The sequence below is a fragment of the Esox lucius genome, chromosome 19 (genome assembly GCF_011004845.1).
Source record: "Esox lucius isolate fEsoLuc1 chromosome 19, fEsoLuc1.pri, whole genome shotgun sequence".
Taxonomy (NCBI): Eukaryota; Metazoa; Chordata; class Actinopteri; order Esociformes; family Esocidae; genus Esox; species Esox lucius.
This window is the reverse complement of record NC_047587.1, coordinates 15,963,673-15,986,945: the sequence shown is the minus strand read 5'-3', so window position 1 is coordinate 15,986,945 and position 23,273 is coordinate 15,963,673. Positions and strand designations below refer to the sequence as shown.

At 38.9% G+C, this 23,273-nt stretch overlaps 1 protein-coding gene across 2 annotated transcripts in view; it reads right to left on the bottom strand.

Moving 5' to 3' along the window:
* The window catches only part of pamr1 (peptidase domain containing associated with muscle regeneration 1), a 48,296-nt gene that overhangs the window by 12,472 nt on the left and 12,551 nt on the right, over positions 1 to 23,273 (bottom strand). The window contains exons 2-4 of one of the 2 annotated variants that reach the window (XM_013138965.4): positions 9,859 to 10,035; positions 8,680 to 8,805; positions 4,766 to 4,880 (exon numbers count right to left, since the gene is read on the bottom strand). In XM_013138965.4, the coding sequence (XP_012994419.2) occupies positions 4,766 to 4,880; positions 8,680 to 8,805; positions 9,859 to 10,035 (418 nt within the window). Of the gene's footprint in view, positions 1 to 63; positions 1,112 to 4,765; positions 4,881 to 8,679; positions 8,806 to 9,858; positions 10,036 to 23,273 lie in introns of those variants that run through there. The other variant, XM_010883672.5, reaches the window with a different exon arrangement.

Genomic DNA, 23,273 nt, shown 5'->3' with positions numbered 1-23,273 from the left:
TTTGTAGTGGTTTGCCCAACAGCTGTCTGAGGGGTACTGAAGTGAAGATAAATAGGCACTTACCTGTGTAGGTGCATGTTCCATCAAGTCCATAAATGTATCAGGCCTTCTGAGCTATAGTGTTTGCTGTCATTTGATCTAATATGAATCACCAGAGTCAGCCTCAGTTACAGCCAAAGTATTTCTGTTGACCAAATACATTTTCTTTGAATGACTGAATGGTGACCAGCTAAAGCTAATTGTACCAATTGACTTACACATTTTATATGTCACTGCAGTCACTGCTTTGTTGTCCAGCCAAAACATTTTCATTTCAATAGCCAGGCCTGGATTTTCCAAATCCAAACAGTTAACAGGTTTCTTGCTTGGCTCCCCTCGAATGGGAGGCAAATATGATGTAAACTGCTTGTTAGTGCACCCTTGAGCCGTTGAACATGTTAATGGCACAAAAGAGTAATACCTGCATTTTGCACAACTCACTTCCTGTAATGGAGGTGAGAATTGCATATTATATTTTTGTTTGATTATGTTGAAGGTAGAATATGTTATGGATATGTATTTTCACCAAGGCAACAGTGATTTTTTTCATACCTTTTTTTGCTTCCCCTGCCTGCAAAATAGATCAATGCTAAAATAGTAGACTCAGAGAAATCTGCAAGGCTTTAAGCTGAGATCATGGCTTATTATAATTCTGTCCAATTTGTGGCAACAAGGATTCAATTGTTACTGTATGGAACTAATAGGCCAATTGCACATAAGCTAAGATTAACATTTTAAGATACGACTGCACAATCATTAGTGACATGGGCTGCAGAAACAGCACATATTTTACCAATATATTTTAACAAGGACAGATATTTGAGTCAGCACTGGTATTGAAAACAGTTTACATTTTAGTAAACAAGCTTCAGCACTATTACAAACATATTATGGGTACTTGACCCAGAGGACTTAAGTCAGAGTCAATTTGCACAGCAGGTCAGAGTAGACTTTCAAACTATATAAAGAAAGTTGGTTATTTTAAAACAGTCAAATTTCTTCTTCATACACCACTAAAATACAAAATACACAGAACAACATTATAAACACAACACTTTAGTTTTTGCCCTCAGTTATCATGAGCTGAACTCAAAGATCTAAGACTTTCTGTATGTACACAAAAGGCCTATTTCTCTCAAATATTGTTCACAAATCTGTCTAAATCTGTGTTAGTGAGCATTTCTCCTTTGCCGAGATAATCCATCCACCTCACAGGTGTGGCATATCAAGATGCTGATTAGACAGCATGATTATTGCAAAGGTGTGCCTTAGGCAGGTCACAATAAAAGGCCACTCTAAAATGTGCCATCACACAGCACAATGCCACAGATGTCGCAAGTTTTGAGGGAGGGTGCAATTGGCATGCTGACTGCAGGAATGTCCACCAGAGCTGTTGCCCGTGAATTTAATGTTCATTTCTCTGCCATAAGCCATCTACCGGACCCCCCCAGATCCCCCCAATACAGTGAAACTGCACATTTTAGAGTGGCTTTGTCAACATTCCCAGTCAGAATTTGGCGTAAACAGAATGAGAACATGGATCCATCATGACTTGTTACCACTGTGCAGGCTGGTGGTGGTGGTGTAATGGTGTGGGGGATGTTTTCTTGGCACACTTTAAACCCTTAGTGCCAAATGGGCATTGTTTAAATGCCACGGCCTACCTGAGTATTGTTTCTGACCATGTCCATCCCTTTATGACCACCATGTACCCATCCTCTGATGGCTACTTCCAGCAGGATAATGCACCATGTCACAAAGCTCGAATCATTTCAAATTGGTTTCTTGAACATGACAATGAGTTCACTGTACTGAAATGGCCCCCACAGTCACCAGATCTCAACCCAATAGAGCATCTTTGGGATGTGGTGGAACGGGAGCTTTGTGCCCTGGATGTGCATCCCACAAATCTCCATCAACTGCAAGATGCTATCCTATCAATATGGGCCAACATTTCTAAAGAATGCTTTCAGCACCTTGTTGAATCAATGCCACGTATAATTTAGGCAGTTCTGAAGGCGAAAGGGGGTCAAACACAGTATTAGTCTGGTGTTCCTAATAATCCTTTAGGTGAGTGTATATAGTTTTTTCTCTAAATTAGTCAATGTAATATATATTTAGTTGAACAATTCCTCGATATCAAGGTCTTTTAGATGAAGTGGGCCTGTGCTAATGGGAATCCCTGTTTGTGTTTGTGGCATTCTGTCTTCATTGTAAAGAAATTTAATAATCTGTGTGTTTCAACTAAATATTCCTTAGTAACTACGTCTACGGCTAAAACCTGAAATTAAACTGTGTTGTTGGTCCAGACTTAGATCTAATGATGCCATCCAATCCAGTGATCCAATTATGTTTTTTCCTCATCGTATGTTCAAACAAACTGCAAAGATAACACATTCCTATGGCCATACAATTTCAATGTTTATTTCAATAAACCTTTATTTAACCACTTGAAACAATTCTCACTGTCAATGTCATGTCCTGGCACGCAAGTCGGCCAGTGAGATCTAAAGCCCTAGCTTCCTCATTCAGAGCACGGACACCTGTTTGCTGTTATCGCCCTCACCTGTGTTACTGATCGATATCCCTACTTAAATCCCTTCTTCCCTCTTGTACCTTGTCCGACATTGTTTGGTTATTTTTGCAACGTTGTTCTTGTCATGTCTTAGTTCTTTTTATTAACAGTCCTCTGTTCTCCCATTGTCAGGCCTCCTACAAGCAATGTTACATTCGAGGACGACCTGGCCAAAGGCACTCAAATGCAATACAAGGCAGGACACAGAGAGACATTACTAATATAAAAAATCCAAAATGTATGAATACAGTGGTAATGCACAAGTAGTGCACCACATTTTAGAATATTAAAAATAACTTACAAATAACTAATAAATAAGAACAAATTGTAAACACATCGTGCAATGTGATGCCCTTATAGGCTTTAACCAAAATACTGTTCATATTCCATATTCCACAGTTTTCTTTTATTTAAATGAACATTTTCAGTTCCTGGCTGGGGTGCCTCTAGGCATCTCTATGCGCCTAGGGGAGGTAGTCAGGGCCTGACATTTTAGAGGCAATTGGGGATCCTATTTAAGTTTAGGTACTCAGTTCCTGGTTGATGGCTCTCCCTTTGTTGTTTGCTGTTATTTGTAAAGAAAAAAACATTAAAGGACGTATTAAAGCTCTCATGCCCTGCCTTACCGCCATCATGACAAACATGCAGTAGGATTCAAGTACAGCAAACACATAATTTGACAATTCATCACATATTCGGCTAAAATAGTACATTCAGGCAATAACTTTTTATCAAGGTGTGGAGTGTATATTGTTGACTAAGTGGAATGTGTTTACTGAAAACAGTGTCTTTGACAGGGTAAAATTACTGGGGAAACAGGAAAATAATCCATACTACAATCTCTATAAGCTGTCATTCATAACCTATACAAACGCCATTACATGGTCGAGACCAGAAAACAAGAAAACACACTCAGTGGTTGAATAAATTCCTCTTACATGATTGAGTCATCACAAAATCAAATACCTGCCCCCACCATCCATCATTTTAACAAAATGTATTCTTATACCAACCAGAAAAAACAGTAGCTATAGGAAGTAGCTCTTCCTGGCTACTTTCTAAATTTAACAAAATGTTACCTGGCTAAATGCTTCTACTGATTTAACTTCACCTCCCTTGAGCTGTGTTTTCTTGTGGAAGGATTCCAGTTGAGCTCAGCTCAAAGCTGGCTGAATCATTTATATTATTTTCCGTAAAGTGTTGCCAAACTTTAGTCTATCAATCAAGTTGTATGGCGGTACCCTTTTGAGCCAGACTGCACAAAATACATGGACTATTAATTCATGCAACTGAGTCATATTTAAGGGTATAAAGAAGAGTAAGAAATAAAAAGAAGATAGCCCTTTTTGTTTATGCAGGTTAATTCAAAAGCTCATATCAATCTGAATTTGAACACAGCAATATGAAACAGATAACAGCATTATTTCCTAATGTTCTCAATGGCTTGTATGACACAAAGAACATAAAACAGCAGTATATGGCCCTATTTCTTTACATTATGATTCCTCATTTTCTGTTGCTAGACCATGTTGTCTGAAAGTAGTCTAAAGTGAGACTGGAAACCACATTTTTTATACTACTGTATGCTTTCAGGTCCATATGTCAGTGAATCATGGATTTGGCCTAGTTGTCTGAGCTGGTCACGGTTGTGTAGTTTAACATGGCACTTTATGTGTTTGGAAATAATGCTGTCATTATTTACTATGGATCTGATCATTTCAAAACACAAAGCTATTACTGTATGTGTGCACAAGATATTGTGGCAAAAGTTGTGAAAGCAGCCCAACATTTTTATTTGCATTAGCCCTCAAATAAATACTTTTTTTAATGTGTTTTGGAGATAATATGAAGTCATCACATGTGAAGTGGAATACATTTTCATGAGCTCTAGACCAGGGGGACATTCAGAAACTGAGCTATGAAACAAAATGGACTAATTCAAATTAAATTACTGTTAAATCGGTCAGGTATTAATAACTATTACACCAAAGTATAGTCCTTTCATGTCAGAGTATATTATTACTATGGGACACATTGTTTTACAATGCTAACATGCCAGAACCAGCTGAATAGTTAGTTTAGATACCTGGTTGGTCTCACCTACCTGAAGTCAATGGTAAATAGTTTAGATACCTGGTTGGTCTCACCTACCTGAAGTCAATGGTAAATGGTTGGTCCACCTGAATGGTCCACTCACAACGTGCATTGGTGGGGTAACTCTCCAGGACTATGTGGCCCTGACGTTTATGGATCATTCCCCCACACTCTGTAAACAGGTATAGAACCAATCAGAGCTGACACGTTACAGATTGCAATCCAATGGTATTTTATTTACAGTAAGACAACAGTATACATGTAATAGTTCATTTTAGTGAACTATACATTCTCAAAAGTATTCAACCCTTTGGACTTTTCCAGATTTTATTGTACCTCAACTTGAAAACAAAATGTTTTTAATTAGGAATGTTTTGCCATCGATCAACACAGAAAAGTCCATAACGTGAAAGCGTAATCTTTTTTTACAAATTGTTCGCCTCATTTTCAGACATATGCATACAGCAATACAGCTTTTGTACATGTGCATACAGCAATTTTAGCCTATTCTTCTTTGTGAAATTGCTCAAGTTCCATCAAGTGTGATCGAGGGCCTGGTGAATAGCAATTGTCAACTCTTTCCAAATAATCTCAATTGGATTGAGGTCTGGGCTTTGACTGGGCCACTGCAGGACATTGTCCTCTTTATTTTTAAGCCACTCCAGTGTGGCTATGGATGTTTGTTTGGGGTCATTGTCCGGCTGGAGGATAAATAATCTCCCGAGTCGCAGGTCTCTTGCAGACTTCAAAAACAAAAATTCTTCCAGAATTTGTCTTTGCTGTATCCATTTTGCCATCTATTTTTCCAGGCCCTTATGCAGAGAAGCAACCACATAGCATGATGCAGCCACCACCAAGCTTCACAAAAGAGATGGTGTTCTCAGTGTGATGTGTGGTGTTAGGTTTGTGCCAAACATTTGTTATATAAAAACATTTCAACGTTGACATACTGTAAACAAATGCTGCATTTTCAATAAAAGTAGGTAGACTTCTGATATCCACTATGTCTGAACAGTGACAGTAGTTTAGCACTGTATTTCTGCCACTTCAAGTAATTACTTACCAAAATGTGACAACAGGCTTTCACTAATGTAGGTAAAAAGTGGATGAAAATACAACTTTAATACAACATTTAATGTGTCCAAATACATTTGGCTCCCTAACCAAAACCTACGTTTAAAAGTTGGTTTAAGATTAACACTGTCAATACATTATTTCAAATCTAATGTACCCTAGTATAGAGCAAGAACTAAAGTGTGTCGCTGTGGAAATACTTTTAAGATTTGTCTATTTTTGCAATTTGAATCGATATTTTAACACCCTTGTAGGTATCAGAAAACCCAGTATGTACCAGTATTTAATAATTTCCCCATTTCAAACTTTTTATCAGTTTATTGAGCACCAAATGGACATCCCTAACTTCAACTTAACATTCATCCGTAGGTGCCTCACAGAAACATTCCCAAATGTTTTGAATCCACTGGTTGTAGCTAAATGTTTATTGCCCAAACCATTTGGTTGCTACTTCTGGGAGAATATTACTGTTATGTTATCTGATCTTACAAAGCAATTGAAATTGTCACAGCAAACAATTAACAATGTTATTTCTTGCCTTGGCTCTTTACATTCATTTGTGGTGTGGCACTAATGCTCACTTTAAAAACGCCCTTAAATGCAATACTTGAATGCAATAACACAGGAAGTCTTTAGAATAAACACAAAGGGAGTTGTGCCTGTTGCAAGTCACATACATGCTGGGGAAATAACTTCCCAAGAGGTGAAAATAACTTCCCAAGAAGTGAAAATAAGTTCCCAAGAGGTGAAAATAACTTTCCAAGAAGTGAAAATAAGTTCCCAAGAAGTGAAAATAAGTTCCCAAGAAGTTCCCCTGTGTTTTAAAGTGTGAGTGTTGCTAGCAGACCAGAGAACAAGATTTATGAAGAGAAAAGTCACCGGCAGTAAGAAAATCATTCCAACCGCTGTACTCCTGCCGCAGTCCAGAACATCTACAATGTAGACTTATTTTCATGGACTCTATTCACAAACTTATTGCGCTTCCTTATGCACTCCAGGGCATTTATCAGAGGTGTCTGACGAAGGCTCCATGCATTATCAAGGACACAACATAGGCTGTTCATCCAACTACCTTAGGACATATTGGGTCTACACTGCCTTTGGAACATTTCCAGACACCTTCATGTTCTCCCCATTTTGATGTGATTCTCAGTCTAAAACAGGCCATATTCTCTATTCTTTATTTTATAATGATGGACTTTACTGTGCACTGGGGTGAGTCAGTGCCTTGAAAATGTTGTAATTACCTACTCTTGATTAGTGCTTTTAAAGACCTTTTCCCGGATTTGCTTAGAATTTTCCCTCTTCCTAAAGTAGTTTGTCATAGGAACTGTACAAACCAACTGTAGGACCTCCCAGAGACAGGTGGTATTTAACCCGAAAACATGAAACGCCTTTATTATACACAGGTGGCTTCTGACAAGACATCTGATAGGACATCTGAAAAGACTTCTAACCACAATTGGTAGCACCACCACTTATTTGGGTATGCCATAGCAAAGGGGCTGAATTCTTATGCAATCATATTTTTTATTTTCTATTTGAAATTCATTAAGAGCAATTTGTAGATTTTTTGTTTCACTTTGACATTACAGAAATGTCTGTGTTGATCAGTGGCAAACAAACACACTTCATAACTGCTCCTACAAGTCTCATTGGAGTGGTGTAACAGTGGTGAAGTGTGTCACAATATGTTAAAATTCTTCAGTGTGGAATAGGAGCTGGAAATGACTGGAAATGTTGCCGGTAAGGGTTGATAAGGTTTGATACTCTTCATTGACTGTTGCTAACACTTTCATATACATCAACAGTTACAAGATAAACAGCTCTTAAATGATTGAAGACTGTAGTTCTCAAGACTGGCTTGGAAGTAGTAAGAGTCTTACAGATGTATTGATTGGTTTATGGATAACTTCAAGTACAAAACAGTATAATTTAATATTTAAAACAAATATTTGGCACAATGTACAGTGGGGAGAACAAGTATTTGATACACTGCCAATTTTGCAGGTTTTCCCACTTACAAAGCATGTAGAAGTCTGTAATTTTTTAAGTAATTAATTTGCATTATATTGCATGACATAAGTATTTGATACCTCAGAAAAGCAGAACTTAATATTTGGTACAGAAACCATGTTTGCAATTACAGAGATCATACGTTTCCTGTAGTTATTGACCAGGTTTGCACACATTGCAGCAGGGATTTTGGCCCACTCCACCATACAGACCTTCTCCAGATCCTTCAGGTTTCGGAGATGTCGCTGGGCAATACGGACTTTCAGCTACCTCCAAAGATTTTCTATTGGGTTCAGGTCTGAAGACCAGCTAGGCCACTCCAGGACCTTGAGATTATTCTTACGGAGCCACTCCTTAGTTGCCCTGGCTGTGTGTTTCGGGTCGTTGTCATGCTGGAAGACCCAGCCACGACCCATCTTCAATGCTCTTACTGAGGGAAGGAGGTTGTTGGCCAAGATCTCGCGATACATGGCCCCATCCATCCTCCCCTCAATACGGTGCAGTCTTCCTGTCCCCTTTGCAGAAAAGCATCCCCAAAGAATGATGTTTCCACCTCCATGCATTAAAATGCTAATACATTATTTAAAAATAATACAATGTGATTTTCTGGATTTTTGTTTTAGATTCCGTCTCTCACAGTTGAAGTGTACTTATGATAGACATTACAGACCGCTACATGCTTTGTATGTAGGAAAACCTACAAAATTGGCTGTGTATCAAATACTTGTTCTCCCCACTGTACCTCACATTGACAATTGTGAATTAAAGAGATTTAATAACCTAAACACATTTTTTCTTCTTTATTTGCCATCATTTCATTTCAAAGGGATTATTTGTCAGTAGACTTGGTTTGAGGAATTTGGGAGAAGTAATGTACTCACGCAAGCAGTCACCGCCTGACCAGCCGGGTCGACACTCAGCACAGTACTTGCCCTTGACAAAGAAATCATCTCTGGGCCCCCACGTCCCATTGTTACACCGCTTACAGTTCTCAAATATGCTGCAACCTATGCAATAGATAAAAAGGGAGGGAAAGTGTGAAGAGAAAGAGATACATTGAGATCAATAATAGAAAGTAAACTATCAAGCAGGTACTGCTTACTAAAGAACACTGATATTTCATGAAAATCTTCTATATATTTCAGTGATTCATTAATTCACAGTTGTGGTTTCACCATATCCAATGACTGATGTTGGTTTCAATCGGCCAACTACCTTTACTGCCCTCCCATATGGGCATATTACCTACTTACATCATAATCAGGTTTCTCTTCCATTATAGCAGTTAACAGTAAATGAACAGAAAAAGATATTAGCTCACTGACATGAAAAGAAGAGTTTCAGACAAACTGAAGACAGGCGGCGAGGTTGAGGGAAATCAGCATCAAAGAGACAGCCTCAGAGTATACATTACAGTCTCAAGTCTACAGTCAGAGTATACATTACAGTCTCAAGTCTACAGTCAGAGTATACATTACAGTCTAAAGTCTACAGTCAGAGTATACATTACAGGCTAAAGTCTACAGTCAGAGTATACATTACAGTCTAAAATCGACAGTCAGAGTATACATTACAGTCTAAAGTCTACAGTCAGAGTATACATTACAGTCTAAAGTCTACAGTCAGAGTATACATTACAGTCTAAAATCGACAGTCAGAGTATACATTACAGTCTAAAGTCTACAGTCAGAGTATACATTACAGTCTAAACATTACATAACTTCACCATGCCTTCACCACCTACATGAAGTACTCTTCACTCAAAGTGAAAATGTATGGTGGACATTTTGTGCAAAAATTGTTAGAGTGTATTTCATTTTTATACATAAACACCAGTTAAATCTATAGGTTACAGGAGAACAAGAAGATCCAGCAGTGATTCTGTAATTTCAGTGAAATCAGGACAATAGTTTAGGGGGATGACCAAAATGTTGATAAAGAAAATATATTGCAAAATGTCAACAGGTTGTTAAGAAGTCATGCAACAACTTGTAACAAAATACAATAGTACCACTTAGCAGACGGTTTGGGAGCATCACAACCTGCACAGAAAGACCCACCTGGGTGGATAATGCAGGGGTCACACTCATTGAGGGCGTTGCGGCAGCAGGGCACGGCATAGCCGACGGGAGTGCCCTGGAGAGGACACTTACAGCGAATCACGTCGTATTCACAGCACCCCCGACACATTACGTTCCACTCTAGACCTGGGCAATGGTTATACAAATACCTGTAGTCTGGAAGAAAACCAGCACATTGATCATGTCAGATACTTCAGATGTCATCTTTAATACTTGTTTTTGCTTGGATACTTTTGAGAATATTCCACTAGAATTTATGTACTGGTCATCAGGTAGCCGCAGGTTAACTTGGAATAACATCAGGCCCGCATTTATCAGGGGCCAGAAGATTAACATATTAACAAACACATTAAAAGTAAACGAGGTCTGATGCTAGTTCACGTATATCTGGGCAATTTTAAAATATTGAACAACGTGCGGTTTTCCCGCTCTGCTTATCTCTCCCGGGATTCCCCATGTTCGCTGCCGTGTAATTAAACGCTTTGAACACTGTTTTGGCTGTTTCACTACTTTGATTTTGGTTCCAATACTCACTTTACAAAAATGTAAGGACAAACATGATACATGTATACATATATATATATATATATATATATATTTTTGTATATATCCTTTTACTGTTTTCTAAATTCATCTGAGGGCCGCAAAAAGGGGTGGGGGCCGCATGCCCTCTGTAGTTGATTAAGATGCTGACTTGTGTCATCAATTCTAATGGATGTCTCTCTCTCTCTCTCTACAAGGTGGCAATGTTTAATATGTGACTTTCACTCACTTCTGATCACAGAATGTACTCTGAAATATTTCCTCTTACAAAAATTGATTTTGGAACCAAACTGTTTGGGCTACCAAAAATGAAAGAATTAGTATTAGTATTGGATTCTTGGGAACAGATACATACATATTGAAAAAAGGCTACACAAGAGCTGTTTGAAAGTAGGCATTTGCATTTCTTTTTTCAATAAAAAGTTTCAATTGTGGTTAAAACATACAAATAGAACAATGCCATCGTTTGCAAGCCAGTAGAGGTGTCATCAGAATTTAATCTGGTACAATTGCTTTTAGATTTGCCGCCATCATTTTGGTTGTCTGACTCAGACATGGACATATCATTGGAGATTTGGGTGTCCACTCTGACTGAACCAAAATGGCCACATGACTGGGAAATCTTGATGGGCGGAGTATGCCTATATATCAACCGACCGAGGGCACAACAGTGTAATTCCCTGAAAGAGGCTATTCCTGCCTGATATCAAACTGTCTTCAATGTTGGTAAGAGGTGTCAAACTTTCAGAACAGTTTCCCCAGATATTAATCCCTGTCATTTAAATTCACTTAAAATGCAATTCAAAGAATGCTGCTGATCATATTCAAACTGTGAAAAAGAAATTGAAATCTCAATCTCCTAATGCCCCAAACATTAACTTAGAAGATTTTAATCACTGCAATTTAAAGAAAACATAGTACTATAATAACGACAAAATAACTTCTAATATGCAACTTGCCAAGCAAGATCTTGAACATTGGCTAGGAATCCATCAAGGGTTCTACAAGTCTACAGTGAGAGTCCTTCTTGGCTCATCAACAGGATCGTGTTGAGAAGAGAGAATGCAGAAAGGCGACAAGTGATTCTTTGATTCCAAGTGAATTATCTATACCAACAATTAGCCTAGGATTAACAAAGCACTGCTTACTGTGTAAAAAGAAGTGATGGCAATGCAACTGCTGAAAGAGAATCTAGAAGTGAGATGAAATATAAGGTTATGAGTGAGGATGAACTTTGTAGAAACAACCTGAGGGCTGCCTGCAATGGAATTATAACTATGTTTGGGCCACAAGACAAGACAGATAAGCCAAGTTAAAACAACAGCTGCTACCAAGCTACTGTACACTATACTATCCTGACTGTCACCGGTCGATTCAGACAGAAAGAGGCTAAGAAGTGTCCAGTAAGCAGTCAGCAGACATTTGAGAACACAGTTGTCATCTGTAAAAAGAGACAGCATCAAATTAATTTCACAGACAAATTCAGCTACCAGAGAAACTCAGGAGTGAATAAGAAGAATATCTTAGATTTTCCTGATCATCCCCACTCATACCCATTTTCAGATTCTTCCTTCAGGTTTTTGATTCAGTTTTCCCAAATTGTAGAGTAACAAATATGTTTAATAACTGTTTATCCCAACAGGTTTTACAATTTTTAGATCTGCACAGAAAAAATTCAAAAATACATATTCAATCAATCAATCAATCAAATGTATTTATAAAGCCCTTTTTACAACAGCAGTTGTCACAAAGTGCTTTACAGAGACACCCGGCCTTAAACCCCAAGGAGCAAACAACAGTAGGGTTGAATTTCAGTGGCTAGGAAAAACTCCCTAAGAAGTTTGAATTTTAGGAAGAAACCTAGAGAGGACCCAGTCTCAGAGGGGTGACCAGTCCTTTTCTGGTTGTGCCGGGTGAGATATTAAGAGTCCAATTGGAATAATAAATACATTTCTCTGGGCTAAATCCAGAGTCTATTTGATTTTAGACTTGGTCAGAAGTATGACCAGGTGGACAAGGACAGGGACAGCAACGGGCCCCCCAAACCAGGTAATCCGCAGGTGTGGACCAGGACCTCATCTCCTCCTAAAATGTAAAACTGGAGGAGACTGAAAAAAAGTAAGTAGTGCATTCCTCATATCCCCCAGCACAATAATATAGCAGCGTAACACCTTGGAACTGAGACGGGGGGGTCCGGTGACACTGTGGCCCTACCCGAGGGAGGCCCCTGACAGGGCCCAACAGGCAGGAAATCAATCCACCCACATTGCCAGGCATCAACCAAAGGGACACACACCAACCGCAACGCCCCTGAATGAGGGCCGAGTATTGCCAGCAGCGTACAGCCCAATTGCACAAGTGCGCAACAGAGAGTCAACAACAAGCCAGTGACTCTTCCCCCGAAAGGCATTGGAGGGAGGGCATCCAGTGGCGACGAGAGCCCACTTGGCAAGACAGCGAGGGTGGACAGTATCAAGCCTACTGGTCACCTTCACGCCCCCGGGCCAGGCTACACCTAGTTATAAACCGTGCTGTAGCGATTAGTTTTTAGTAGACACTTGAAAGTTTGCACTGAGTTTGCATTTCTAACCTTAATTGGCAGATAATTCCACAGGAGTAGAGCTCTATGGGAAAAGGCCCAGCCACCAGCTGTTTGTTTAGAAATTCTAGGTATAATTAAAAGGCCTGCATCTTGCGATCTAAGGTTACGTGTAGGTATGTATGGCTGGATCATTTCAGCAAGGTAAGTAGTAGCAAGTCCATGTATTGATTTATAGGTTAAGAGTAAAACCTTAAAATCTGCCCTAACCCTAACAGGCAGCCAGTGTAAGGACGCCAGGACATGAGTAATATGTTCAAATTTTTTTGTTCCAGTTAGGATTCTAGCAGCCATGTGCAGCACTAATTGAATTTTATTTATTAATTTGTCTGGATAACCAGAGAGAAGAGCATTGCAGTAATCTAGTCTAGAAGTAACAAAAGCATGGATACATTTTTCTGCATCAGTTTTTGATAGAAAGTTTCTAATTTTTGCAATGTTTCGAAGATGAAAATAAGCAACTCTTGAGACATATTTTATATGTTCTTCAAAGGAGAGGTCAGGGTCAAGGGTAACGCCAAGGTTTTTTACAATTTTTTGGGATACGACCATGCAGCCGTCGAGGTTCACAGTGAGATCTGCTAACAACGCTCTTTGTATTTTGGGTCCTAAAACGAGCATTTCTGTTTTCTTTGAGTTTAAGAGCAAGAAATTGTCTGTCATCCACTTCCTAATATCTGAAACGCATGCTTCCGAAGTAGCTAATTTAGGGGCTTCTCCATGCTTCATTGAAATATATAACTGTGTGTCATCCGCATAACAGTGAAAGTTAATATTGTGATTTCGGATTACATCGCCCAGAGGGAGCATATATAGTGAGAACAATAATGGGCCCAGAACCGAGCCTTGAGGAACACCAAAGCATACCATCCACACTAACAAACTGATATCTTTCAGATAAATATGATTTAAACCAGGCTAGAACATGTCCACGTAGCCCAATATGGGTTTCCAGTCTCTCTAAGAGAAGGGAGTGATCAATAGTGTCAAAAGCAGCACTAAGAGCAAGAAGCAACAGGATGGATGCGGAACCTTTGTCTGAGGCCATTAGAAGGTAATTTGTTACCTTCACGAGTGCAGTCTCAGTACTATGATAGGATCTGAAACCGGACTGAAGTATTTCATAAATATTTGTCTTTAGGAAGGCATTCAGTTGTTGGGAAATACATTTTTCTAAGATTTTTGAGAGGAACGGGAGGTTCGATATTGGCCTATAATTGTTTAATATGTCGGGATCCTAGATTTTTTTAGAAGAGGCTTAATTTCCGCTATTTTTAGTGAGTTTGGTATGCATCCGGAGGAAAGGGAGCAATTTATTATGTTCAGCATTGGCTGACCTAGCACAGGAAATAGCTCCTTAAGTAATTTTGTTGGAATCGGGTCTAGCTGAGAGTTTGTGGGTTTAGAACTCATTAGAAATGTTGTAAATGTGTCGAGCGATACGGTATCAAAAAATTCAAGTGTCCCCATTGACACCTGGTCAGGGAGGTTCAGGAAATGTTTTGGACAACTAAGATTTTGAGGACCATAACTATTTAAGGAGGAGTCAGTCATTTGTTTTCTAATAGTGATGATCTTTTCATTAAAGTAGTTCATGTATTCATAACAACTAAGATGAAGAGCCACTTCACTTGCTAAGCTAAACTTTGCAACTGTATCAGAGAGAAATTTGGGATTGTTTTTGTTCGCCTCAATCAGGTTGGAGAAATATGCTGATCGAGCAGACGTGAGTGATTTTCGGTATTGTAGTGTACTGTCTATCCAGGCTAGTCTAAATACTTCCAACTTGGTGGAGCGCCACTTTCGCTCCAATTTTCTGGAGGCTTGCTTAAGTGCTCTAGTATTGTATGTGTACCAGGGAGCAAGTTTCTTGTTGCGTATTTCTTTTGTTTTTAGTGGTGCAACTGTGTCTAATGTATTTCGCAGTATTGAGTTTATCCTCGATTAGATTTTTTACAGATTAATTTACTCTGTCGTTAATGAGCGAACTAAGAATATCAAGGAATTTATTTGTAGTCCGAGAATTTAAACTACGTCTTTTGAAACTCATTGTTTGGTTGGCAAGTGGATTTCTTGTTTTGATGGTAAATGTAATAAGACAGTGATCCGATAATCCAGGATTTTTGGGGTAAATTATTAGATCTACAATATCTATTTCTCGTGACAGGACTAAATCTAAGGTGTGATTGTGGCAATGTGTTGGACCTGAGACATGTTGGATGAAACCCATTGAGTCAATTATGGCTTCAAAGGCTTTTTGAAGAGGATCCTTGGACTTTTCCATATGAATATTGAAATCGCCAAAAAATCGAATACTATCTGCCATGGCTACAAGGTTAGACAAGAATTCTGGAAACTCATTTCGGAACATTGTGTATGGCCCGGGGGGCCTATAAATAGTAGCTATGTAGAACGATTTATCGGCCTGGTTAACTTTCATGAGTAAAACTTCAAAAGAATGAAACTCAGTGATATGTTTGAGAGTACATTTATATTTACTGTCATAAATATTAGCAACACCCCCTTTTCGGGACTCACGAGGGATATGATCACTAGTATTGTGAGACTCCTGTCAATGTTCCTAGATAAAAGAAGAGCACCACTCCAGCTAGGATATTTATTGCTACATTTTTGCACTACAACTTTTAATGATTCTTATTACTTATTTTATATCTGGTTTGAATATCTGTTGTATAATATTCACATTTTTAATATTGTGTTAAATTTTTACTGTTGAACCCTGATTGATTTAACAACAAATTTCCCAAGTGGGAAAAATATATTAATGTATCAGACTGGGAGCACCAATAAGATGTGTTAGGTTACTACCCAATAATTCTGAGAAACAGAAATGAATGATTTGAGGAACTTTCAAACTGAGAAGAGAATAGTTCAAGAGAAACCATAGTAAAGGCAAGTTGAAATTTAAGGGGAATGTGGAATGAGAGAGGGGAAAGAGTGAGAGAGTAGCTTCAGACGAGCCACTGTGCCATCACAGGAAACTCTGCTCCAATTACTGTACCTGAGGGCTAAATGCAGCAAATTATGTCTGAACTGTTAAAACTATTCTGGAGCTCTATGGTACCCATCAAACCAATTACTCGCCTATCCACCTGCTGGGGAGCATGTGAGTTGCTCTGTAGTTGGTCGAGAGCCAGCTGGACAGGAGAAGTACAGACAGATCTAATGGGATGTTACTAGATATGTCTCCCTTCAATCCCCACATCATATAACATTAATGTTCCAGGGGATATTAGCACTTCTCATTAAGAATCCTGTCTTTGTAATTACTCAAAAAAGAAGCCTGTCAAATGTAACATTGTTCCTATGCAGAGATTGTCTTTTCAACAGCGCTGCTGCAATTATTTGTTTGAAAAGCTCTGAGTGATTTCACAAGTCTATTTGTTTTGGATCTTTTCTTGCTTTGCTGAGATACTATTCCTGTGGTAACCCTGAAAGGATTACAGGTTTACAAAAAAACGATCTATTTAAAATTTTATTCTGCAGTGAGCAGACAGGGAGGATAGGCTACACATTACATCCATTAATGTCATACAGGATTGCTGGATAATTCCAGTTGGATGCCATTTAATTACAATACATTTGCCATCAGCCTCTGGCCCTTAGTTAACTAGCCTGTCCCTCACCTTCAATGGTTTTGCGCTCTTGTTCTCATCACAACTTCTATATGTACTTTGTTAGCTTGCACTGGCTGTCTGCTGCTGGAAAAAAACCATATTTAGCTCATAGTTTGTATTTACAATTAAATTTTTGTGGTTTACTCAGACAAAGTGGAAGAACCACAAACATCCTGGTTATGGCCTTATTTAGAGCGTCTGGTCAAACGGACAGACAGAAAGACAGATAAAACAAAGAGAGAAAGGGGGAGGGCAAGAGAGGAAGAGTGGAAATGGTGAGTTGTTCGAGAGCATGCAGTGACATTTTGCCCAAGCTCTGCAGCTAATCTCACCAACATTGTTACTGGAGTCAATTACAAGTGCATGTAGCCTGACAACATCAGAGGAATGACCACTGTAAAGTACCACATTCCACAAAATGAACATAAAAACCAGCCTGTCCATGGAAATTTCATCTCTGATCTTTTTGCATCTTTTAAGCCAACAGGGTTTGTCTTACAATGTTCAGTTGTAACAATAAAGAAGCTTTTTCTTTTTCACCAATTTCCATCCATTCATATAGGTTTAACTAAAAGGGAAAAGAAATAGCAGACAGGCTGTCATACTGTCTCATATTGTTCATGCAGTCCCCAGTACTAAGTACACTTCCAGAAGCCGTTTGGAAACGAGACATGAGTATTGTTGATCTAAGGGGCAAATCAGCATATTTCAGTGTTACCAAATTTCATTAAAGTGGCAAAGTTTGGTAAAAAATGTAAAACATTCTGGAGGAGTGGGATATCTGAGCTATGCCAAAATATAGAAAGGTGATGAAGCAAACTTTGCGTTCTCGAACTCCAACTCTTCAAAGCTTGTATTCTAGCTCAGAAATCATTCAAAAGCATTGATATTCTTTCATTGGATACATACTCTATATCTGTCACATGAAGTAAATGAGTGATGGTGTTATTCTGATTTTCTTTTCTTCATTATTCAGTTCGGTAAGTTAAATTTATAAGCTATTTAATTAGTAAATAAATGTAATGGGCTAGCTAACGTTAGCTAAAAGACAACAAGCCTCGTTAATAGCTAGCAGGTGATCGTTAGCTAGAAGTTACCAATTATTTTTGTATTAGGCCTATTCTAAATTAAGGTTAAACATGGTGTAAGTTAGGCTATAACATATCGTCTAGGTTTAACAAGCAAAGGTTGTACTGTACTTGGACTTGCGATTGATTACGGTATGCGCATTCTGCGAGGGAGAGTGAGGGCGGGGCACAGGGGTGGGGCCGTTGATTTCGCGGCTTTACGGCTTTACTTCCTGCTCGCTACTGCGCATAACTACTGCGCAGAACTGGTCCCAAGATCGCTATCTGCGCAGACGCAAGTCCAAGATGTCAGCGCCGTATCAGGACACTGGTGGCTTCATTTTTCACCAATGGAAAAGAGCGAAAGGGCGTCGTCCATTTTTTTTACAGTCTATGCTTAAAACCCTTTGACATGTACGATCCCACCGGTGTGATTAGAACGTATTGTTTAGAACGCACAATTAGGTCTAAAACGTCTAGGTACGAGTTACGTAACGATGGCTGGTCGACCGCGCTTTTATTTACTCACTTTTAGCTCAAACAGCGTTTATAACTTGATGTCCTCATCGTCATTTTTTGAAGATCTACACTATGATATTAACGAGGTTACCAGCATTCAAAGTGGGGACAATAAGGGTTACTTCTGTACCGACAGGCAGCCAACACTGGCAGTATTATTTTTCTAAAATAAATATAATACGAGTGACACAAAAATGAATGCTATTATCTTGCCATATCCCGGTCAAAATCATTGCGTAAAAACCTTTTTGAGTTACGTTACCCGTTTGTGGGTGCTGCTATGTTTTATTATCAACCAAAGATGAAGAAAGATGATACGATGATAACTCTGAGACTGGACGTATGGTCATTTACAATTGCTCGTCTTCCAGACAGATTAGCGATCCTGGGAAAGCTATGATTTGTCCCTTCCCAATATATCACTCTAAACTGAACTACGTAATTTCAATAATATTTAAAAGACGAAATGAAAACATTGCTGACTATATACATTTAATAGCGCGTTTTTAAGTTTCAAAGATTGCGACCCCCCCCCACCCATTGCCTCACAATGGTTTGATCCTGTCCTCAGCAGTGGCACATTATGCAGGTAATATAAATAACAGTGCGTGTGTGGGAATCTGAGGGAGTCTGTCATTGGTGGTTGTAACTAGTTCAAACAAAGGAGCTTCAGTAGCGAGCAAACCGATGGCGCAAACAGAAACAATATTAAAAACTACTTTTGGTGTCCTCCTCAGGAATTGCTCTTGAGAAAAAAGCTCAACGTAATCTTCAGAAATCTATTTTTTCACTAATCGTATTTGTCCATTAGTACCTATGGTAATCGGAATTCATAATTTGTCATAAACTTTTGAGTGCTTCTGAATAAATACGTGAATAAATGATTTACGCATCCCATATTGCCTGATAGTTAGCGTATGTTTTGTTGATACAACAAGTGAAGCGTGTCAGTATCTTTTGCGCCACAATCTTCAGAACAAAGACAGCAATTTTTACGGTTGGTCAATAATTATTCCATATACTTTTTTAACAGTATTATTACCGGTAGTAGTTTGCTAATATAATTTTAATCAAAAATGAGATGCATAACTAGTAGCAGTGTGGTGTTTTTGGGAAGTTGTGGATAAATTGTATTGTGACGTCATAATCACACTCTGGAACTCTGAGTGAGTGAGCACTGAAATCACGTGCAAAACAAGACAACGGACGCTGGGGGTCATTAAGGGATATTTGAAACTCACACTGAAAATGTAAAAATCTCTGTGAGAGCTAATAGGACATTGAAAAAGTAGCAAACTTGAATTCTTTGTGCTAGACACAGAGGAACAATGGATGGCCTTGGGCTGTAGACATGGTGGATTAGCAGTGGTAATCAACAAGAACTCAGGTAAGATTGGAGTTACATCCATATACAGTGGGTATAGAAAAAATCACCCCCCTTTAAAATATTATTATATATAATATATTTATAACTTAGAACATCCAAGTGAAAGATATAATACCAACTTGTCAGAAGAAAAAAAATTACTAATTAAAAAACAGAATCACTTAGTTGGAAAAATAATCACCCCCCTCCTAAAAATGACTTGTAAACATAACCAGGTGTAGTTAATCACCTTCTCAATAGCACACAAAGATCAACTGTGATTAGCTGTGTTCATTTTGATTAGCTCAGCATGAAACAAGCTTTCCCTGAAGCATTTCAGTCCTTGGTAGTGCAACTGAAGAAAACAATCAACCATGGGTGGCAAGGCATTGTCAAAAGATCTCCGGGATAAAGTTGTGGACAGGAGATGGATAAAAAAAAATTCTAAGGCTTTATCAGTGCCTAGAAGCACAGTGAAGTCTATTATTAAGAAGTGGAAGGTATTTAGTACAACACAGACCCTCCCTGGGTCAGGACGTCACTCCAACTGGATGAAAGAGCCAGGCGGAAACTGGTCAGAGAGGCTACCAAGAGGCCTACAGCAACTCTGAAGCAGTTGCAGGAATTCATGACAAAGAGTGGTCATTGTGTGCATGTGACAACAATATCACAAATTCTCCACAAATGTGGCTTGTATGGGAGGGTTGCAAGAAAAAAGCCACTCCTCAAGAAAGGCCACATGCAGTCACAACTGAGCTTTGCCAAAACACACCTTGAAGATTCTAAGGCCACGTGGAAAAAGGTGTTATGGTCAGATGAGACTAAAACTGAATTATTTGGCCTCAACACCAAACGATATGTCTGGTGAAAATCCAATACAGCTCACCATCCAAATAACACCATTCGTACAGTAAAGCATGGAGGTGGTAATATCATGTTATGGGGTTGTTTCTGTTCAGCAGGGACTGGAGCACTTGTCAGGATAGAAGGAAAAATGGATGGGGCAAAATACTGTCAAATTCTTGAGGAAAATCTGCTGTTCTCTGCCAGAAAGTTTACCTTCCAACATGACAATGACCCAAAACACCCAGCAAAACTGACCACACATTGGTTGAAGTTAATCCATATGTGTAGTTCATCCATTTTATTGACCAGGTATTTGAACATTTGTGAGTAGAATGGTCGGTAAGGGCGGATTGCAGTATCTCATCCGAGATCTGCATAGGACACCGGCACGTTTGCCCCTCTCCTTTCTCTTCCATCGGCGTATTGGTAAACAGATCGGCGGCAGAAGGAACGAACTGCCACAGTCACTCCGGTGAGTGGTGTAAAAGTCTGTGTTCAATGATGAACAAATATCCAAAGGTGCTTGTCGATCATACTGCATTAGCCACAGTGCAGCATGATTATTTTTTTTAAACAATAGTAAGTAAATGCAGAGCCATTGTCAGTGCGACCTTACTCTCTGGTGCCCCGGAAGCTAGGTTGTGTAGATGGGGTGTAGCATAATACAGCTGAAATAAAATATAGATCCAAACCAGGATGTATATTCACAAAATTCTAAATACAAATGTGCGTATTATTGCCAGTATGGAACAACAAAAGGAATTGCTAGTGAAAAAATTCAAATAACATGTATTCCAATAGCAAACATTCTCCTTCCTCCTTCCAGGGAATTATCAGAATTCAGAACATCTTTTGTCCCTACCCCTCTCCTACAATATTTTTCCTGTGTTTTTGACCAATTAAGGTTCCGGTTCTCTGATCTGTCCAAAAGTTCAAGTGTAATAAGTTTTTTCTTTTTTTTTACGGAAAGACAACTTCTGAATAGGAACAGAGTAGACGGCAAAGCCCTGACCCTGACATGCCTCTTGCAAAACTACATTTTGTAAGACTGACTTCAAGCCCCCATTCCTTCTAAACCTCTACCAGGAGGCCATCCCAGAGTTGACGCTGCCTCCCCAAAAATGGGGTTTGATATTTTGATTTGTCACCTTACCTCCTCTCTTCACCCTTCTCTTTTTTAAATTTAACACCCACCAGTGCCCTGAACACCCCCTCTGTGTCCGTTCCCTCTCTCCCCGTTACAATATCAAGTGTAGATAGTACTAAAACAGTGTTTTAACTGTAGGCTGGCTTTAATTAACCGTGAACATCAAAGCATATTTGCCAGTTAAATGTCGCCAGGATAATCCTTCAAAAGGTAGTGTTTAAACAAAGATCTCCAGAAAGCTAGTGTTTATGTAAAGTTGAAGTGAAAAATAACTACTTGCCAGGGAACTTGCTGTTTGGTAGAAGCTACTCGGTAAAAGCTTCTCTAGTATGGACCCTAGTGTATATACACTACCAGCTAGGGTGACTCCCACGATGGGTGAAACGCAACAACTCTGTGGTCAAAACTTCGATGTTTTCAATCTGCATGTACTGTACAAATGCACTTTGCATATGTACAGTACATCCATCAATCTAAAAACATTTATGGGAGCTTGTTATTTGTATGGGATCTGTAATTGTTAATGTAGACAACTCCAAACCCTATGGTTATGAGCCCCAATGTAGACTGTTTAGTCTAGAGCAGGACAGATGCCAGGCCAGGCTATATACTGACAAATACTAATGTTTTTGCTATGATTAGACAATTATATGGTCAGGTGGATAATATAAATAGACTTGCTATTATTTAACAAGAGACAGTGTTATTACATTTAAATTGGTGCATTAATTAACTGTTGCCTGACACTATATATCACTACACCTGTGGTCAACTAAATTCTGATACATTTACATTATGGGTAGTTTCTAAGGTCAACATTTTCAATTTTAAGTGTTCAGGAAAATAGAGAATTATTGAATTATTAGTGAGTGAGTGACTGACTGACTGACTCTTGTTAAATAGCGTAGTGGTTAGAGACCCCGACTTCCATACAAGAGGTCCCGCATTTCGAGCCTCAACACAGTAAAAAAAAAAAATTGATTTGTTCAGCAAAAACTTTTTCTGGTGAATTCTCTGTGTGCATCTGTGTATGCATCCATGTATGCATCAGTGCATGCATCAGTGCATGCTTTTTGGGGTAATATAGGCTAGAGTAGGGGTTTCCACAATTATCTTGTCTTTTCACTTGACGAAAAAGTCAGTTATCGTCACCTATATTGATAGATGTTGTATCAATGCCATTCACGAATGAAAGAAAAACTAACATTGCTGTGCCATGAAATGAATTAGTTTGGCAGTGTAAAGTTAATCTTCAGTCTTGCTAGAAATTGCTAAATTCTGACTATTCCAAGTAGTAATTAGTAGATACTAGTCAGCCTATCACTGGTGAATAAGCTGTTAAAACGGCCAGTGGTAAAAGCCATTACAGTTCATAGATACTATTTGTGGTGGAGGCAACCTTAATAAGACATGTTAGTCAGGTTAACACAATGCTTAATGGTGTCTAGCGAAACTTGACTTGATGTTAATGTGTGACAAAATGATCTAAAGTCAAGACGCTATACAAACACAGCATATGTATAGCTCCGTGGTGTATTGGTTACAGACAGCTTCTCACGTGGCAGACCCAGGTTTGAATCCAGTGAGGGCAACTACATTCATCACTTCTAATCCTGGGCCAGCTGAACTAGGCTTGCCTGGTTCTTTTTCTGGTTTTCATATTGATAGA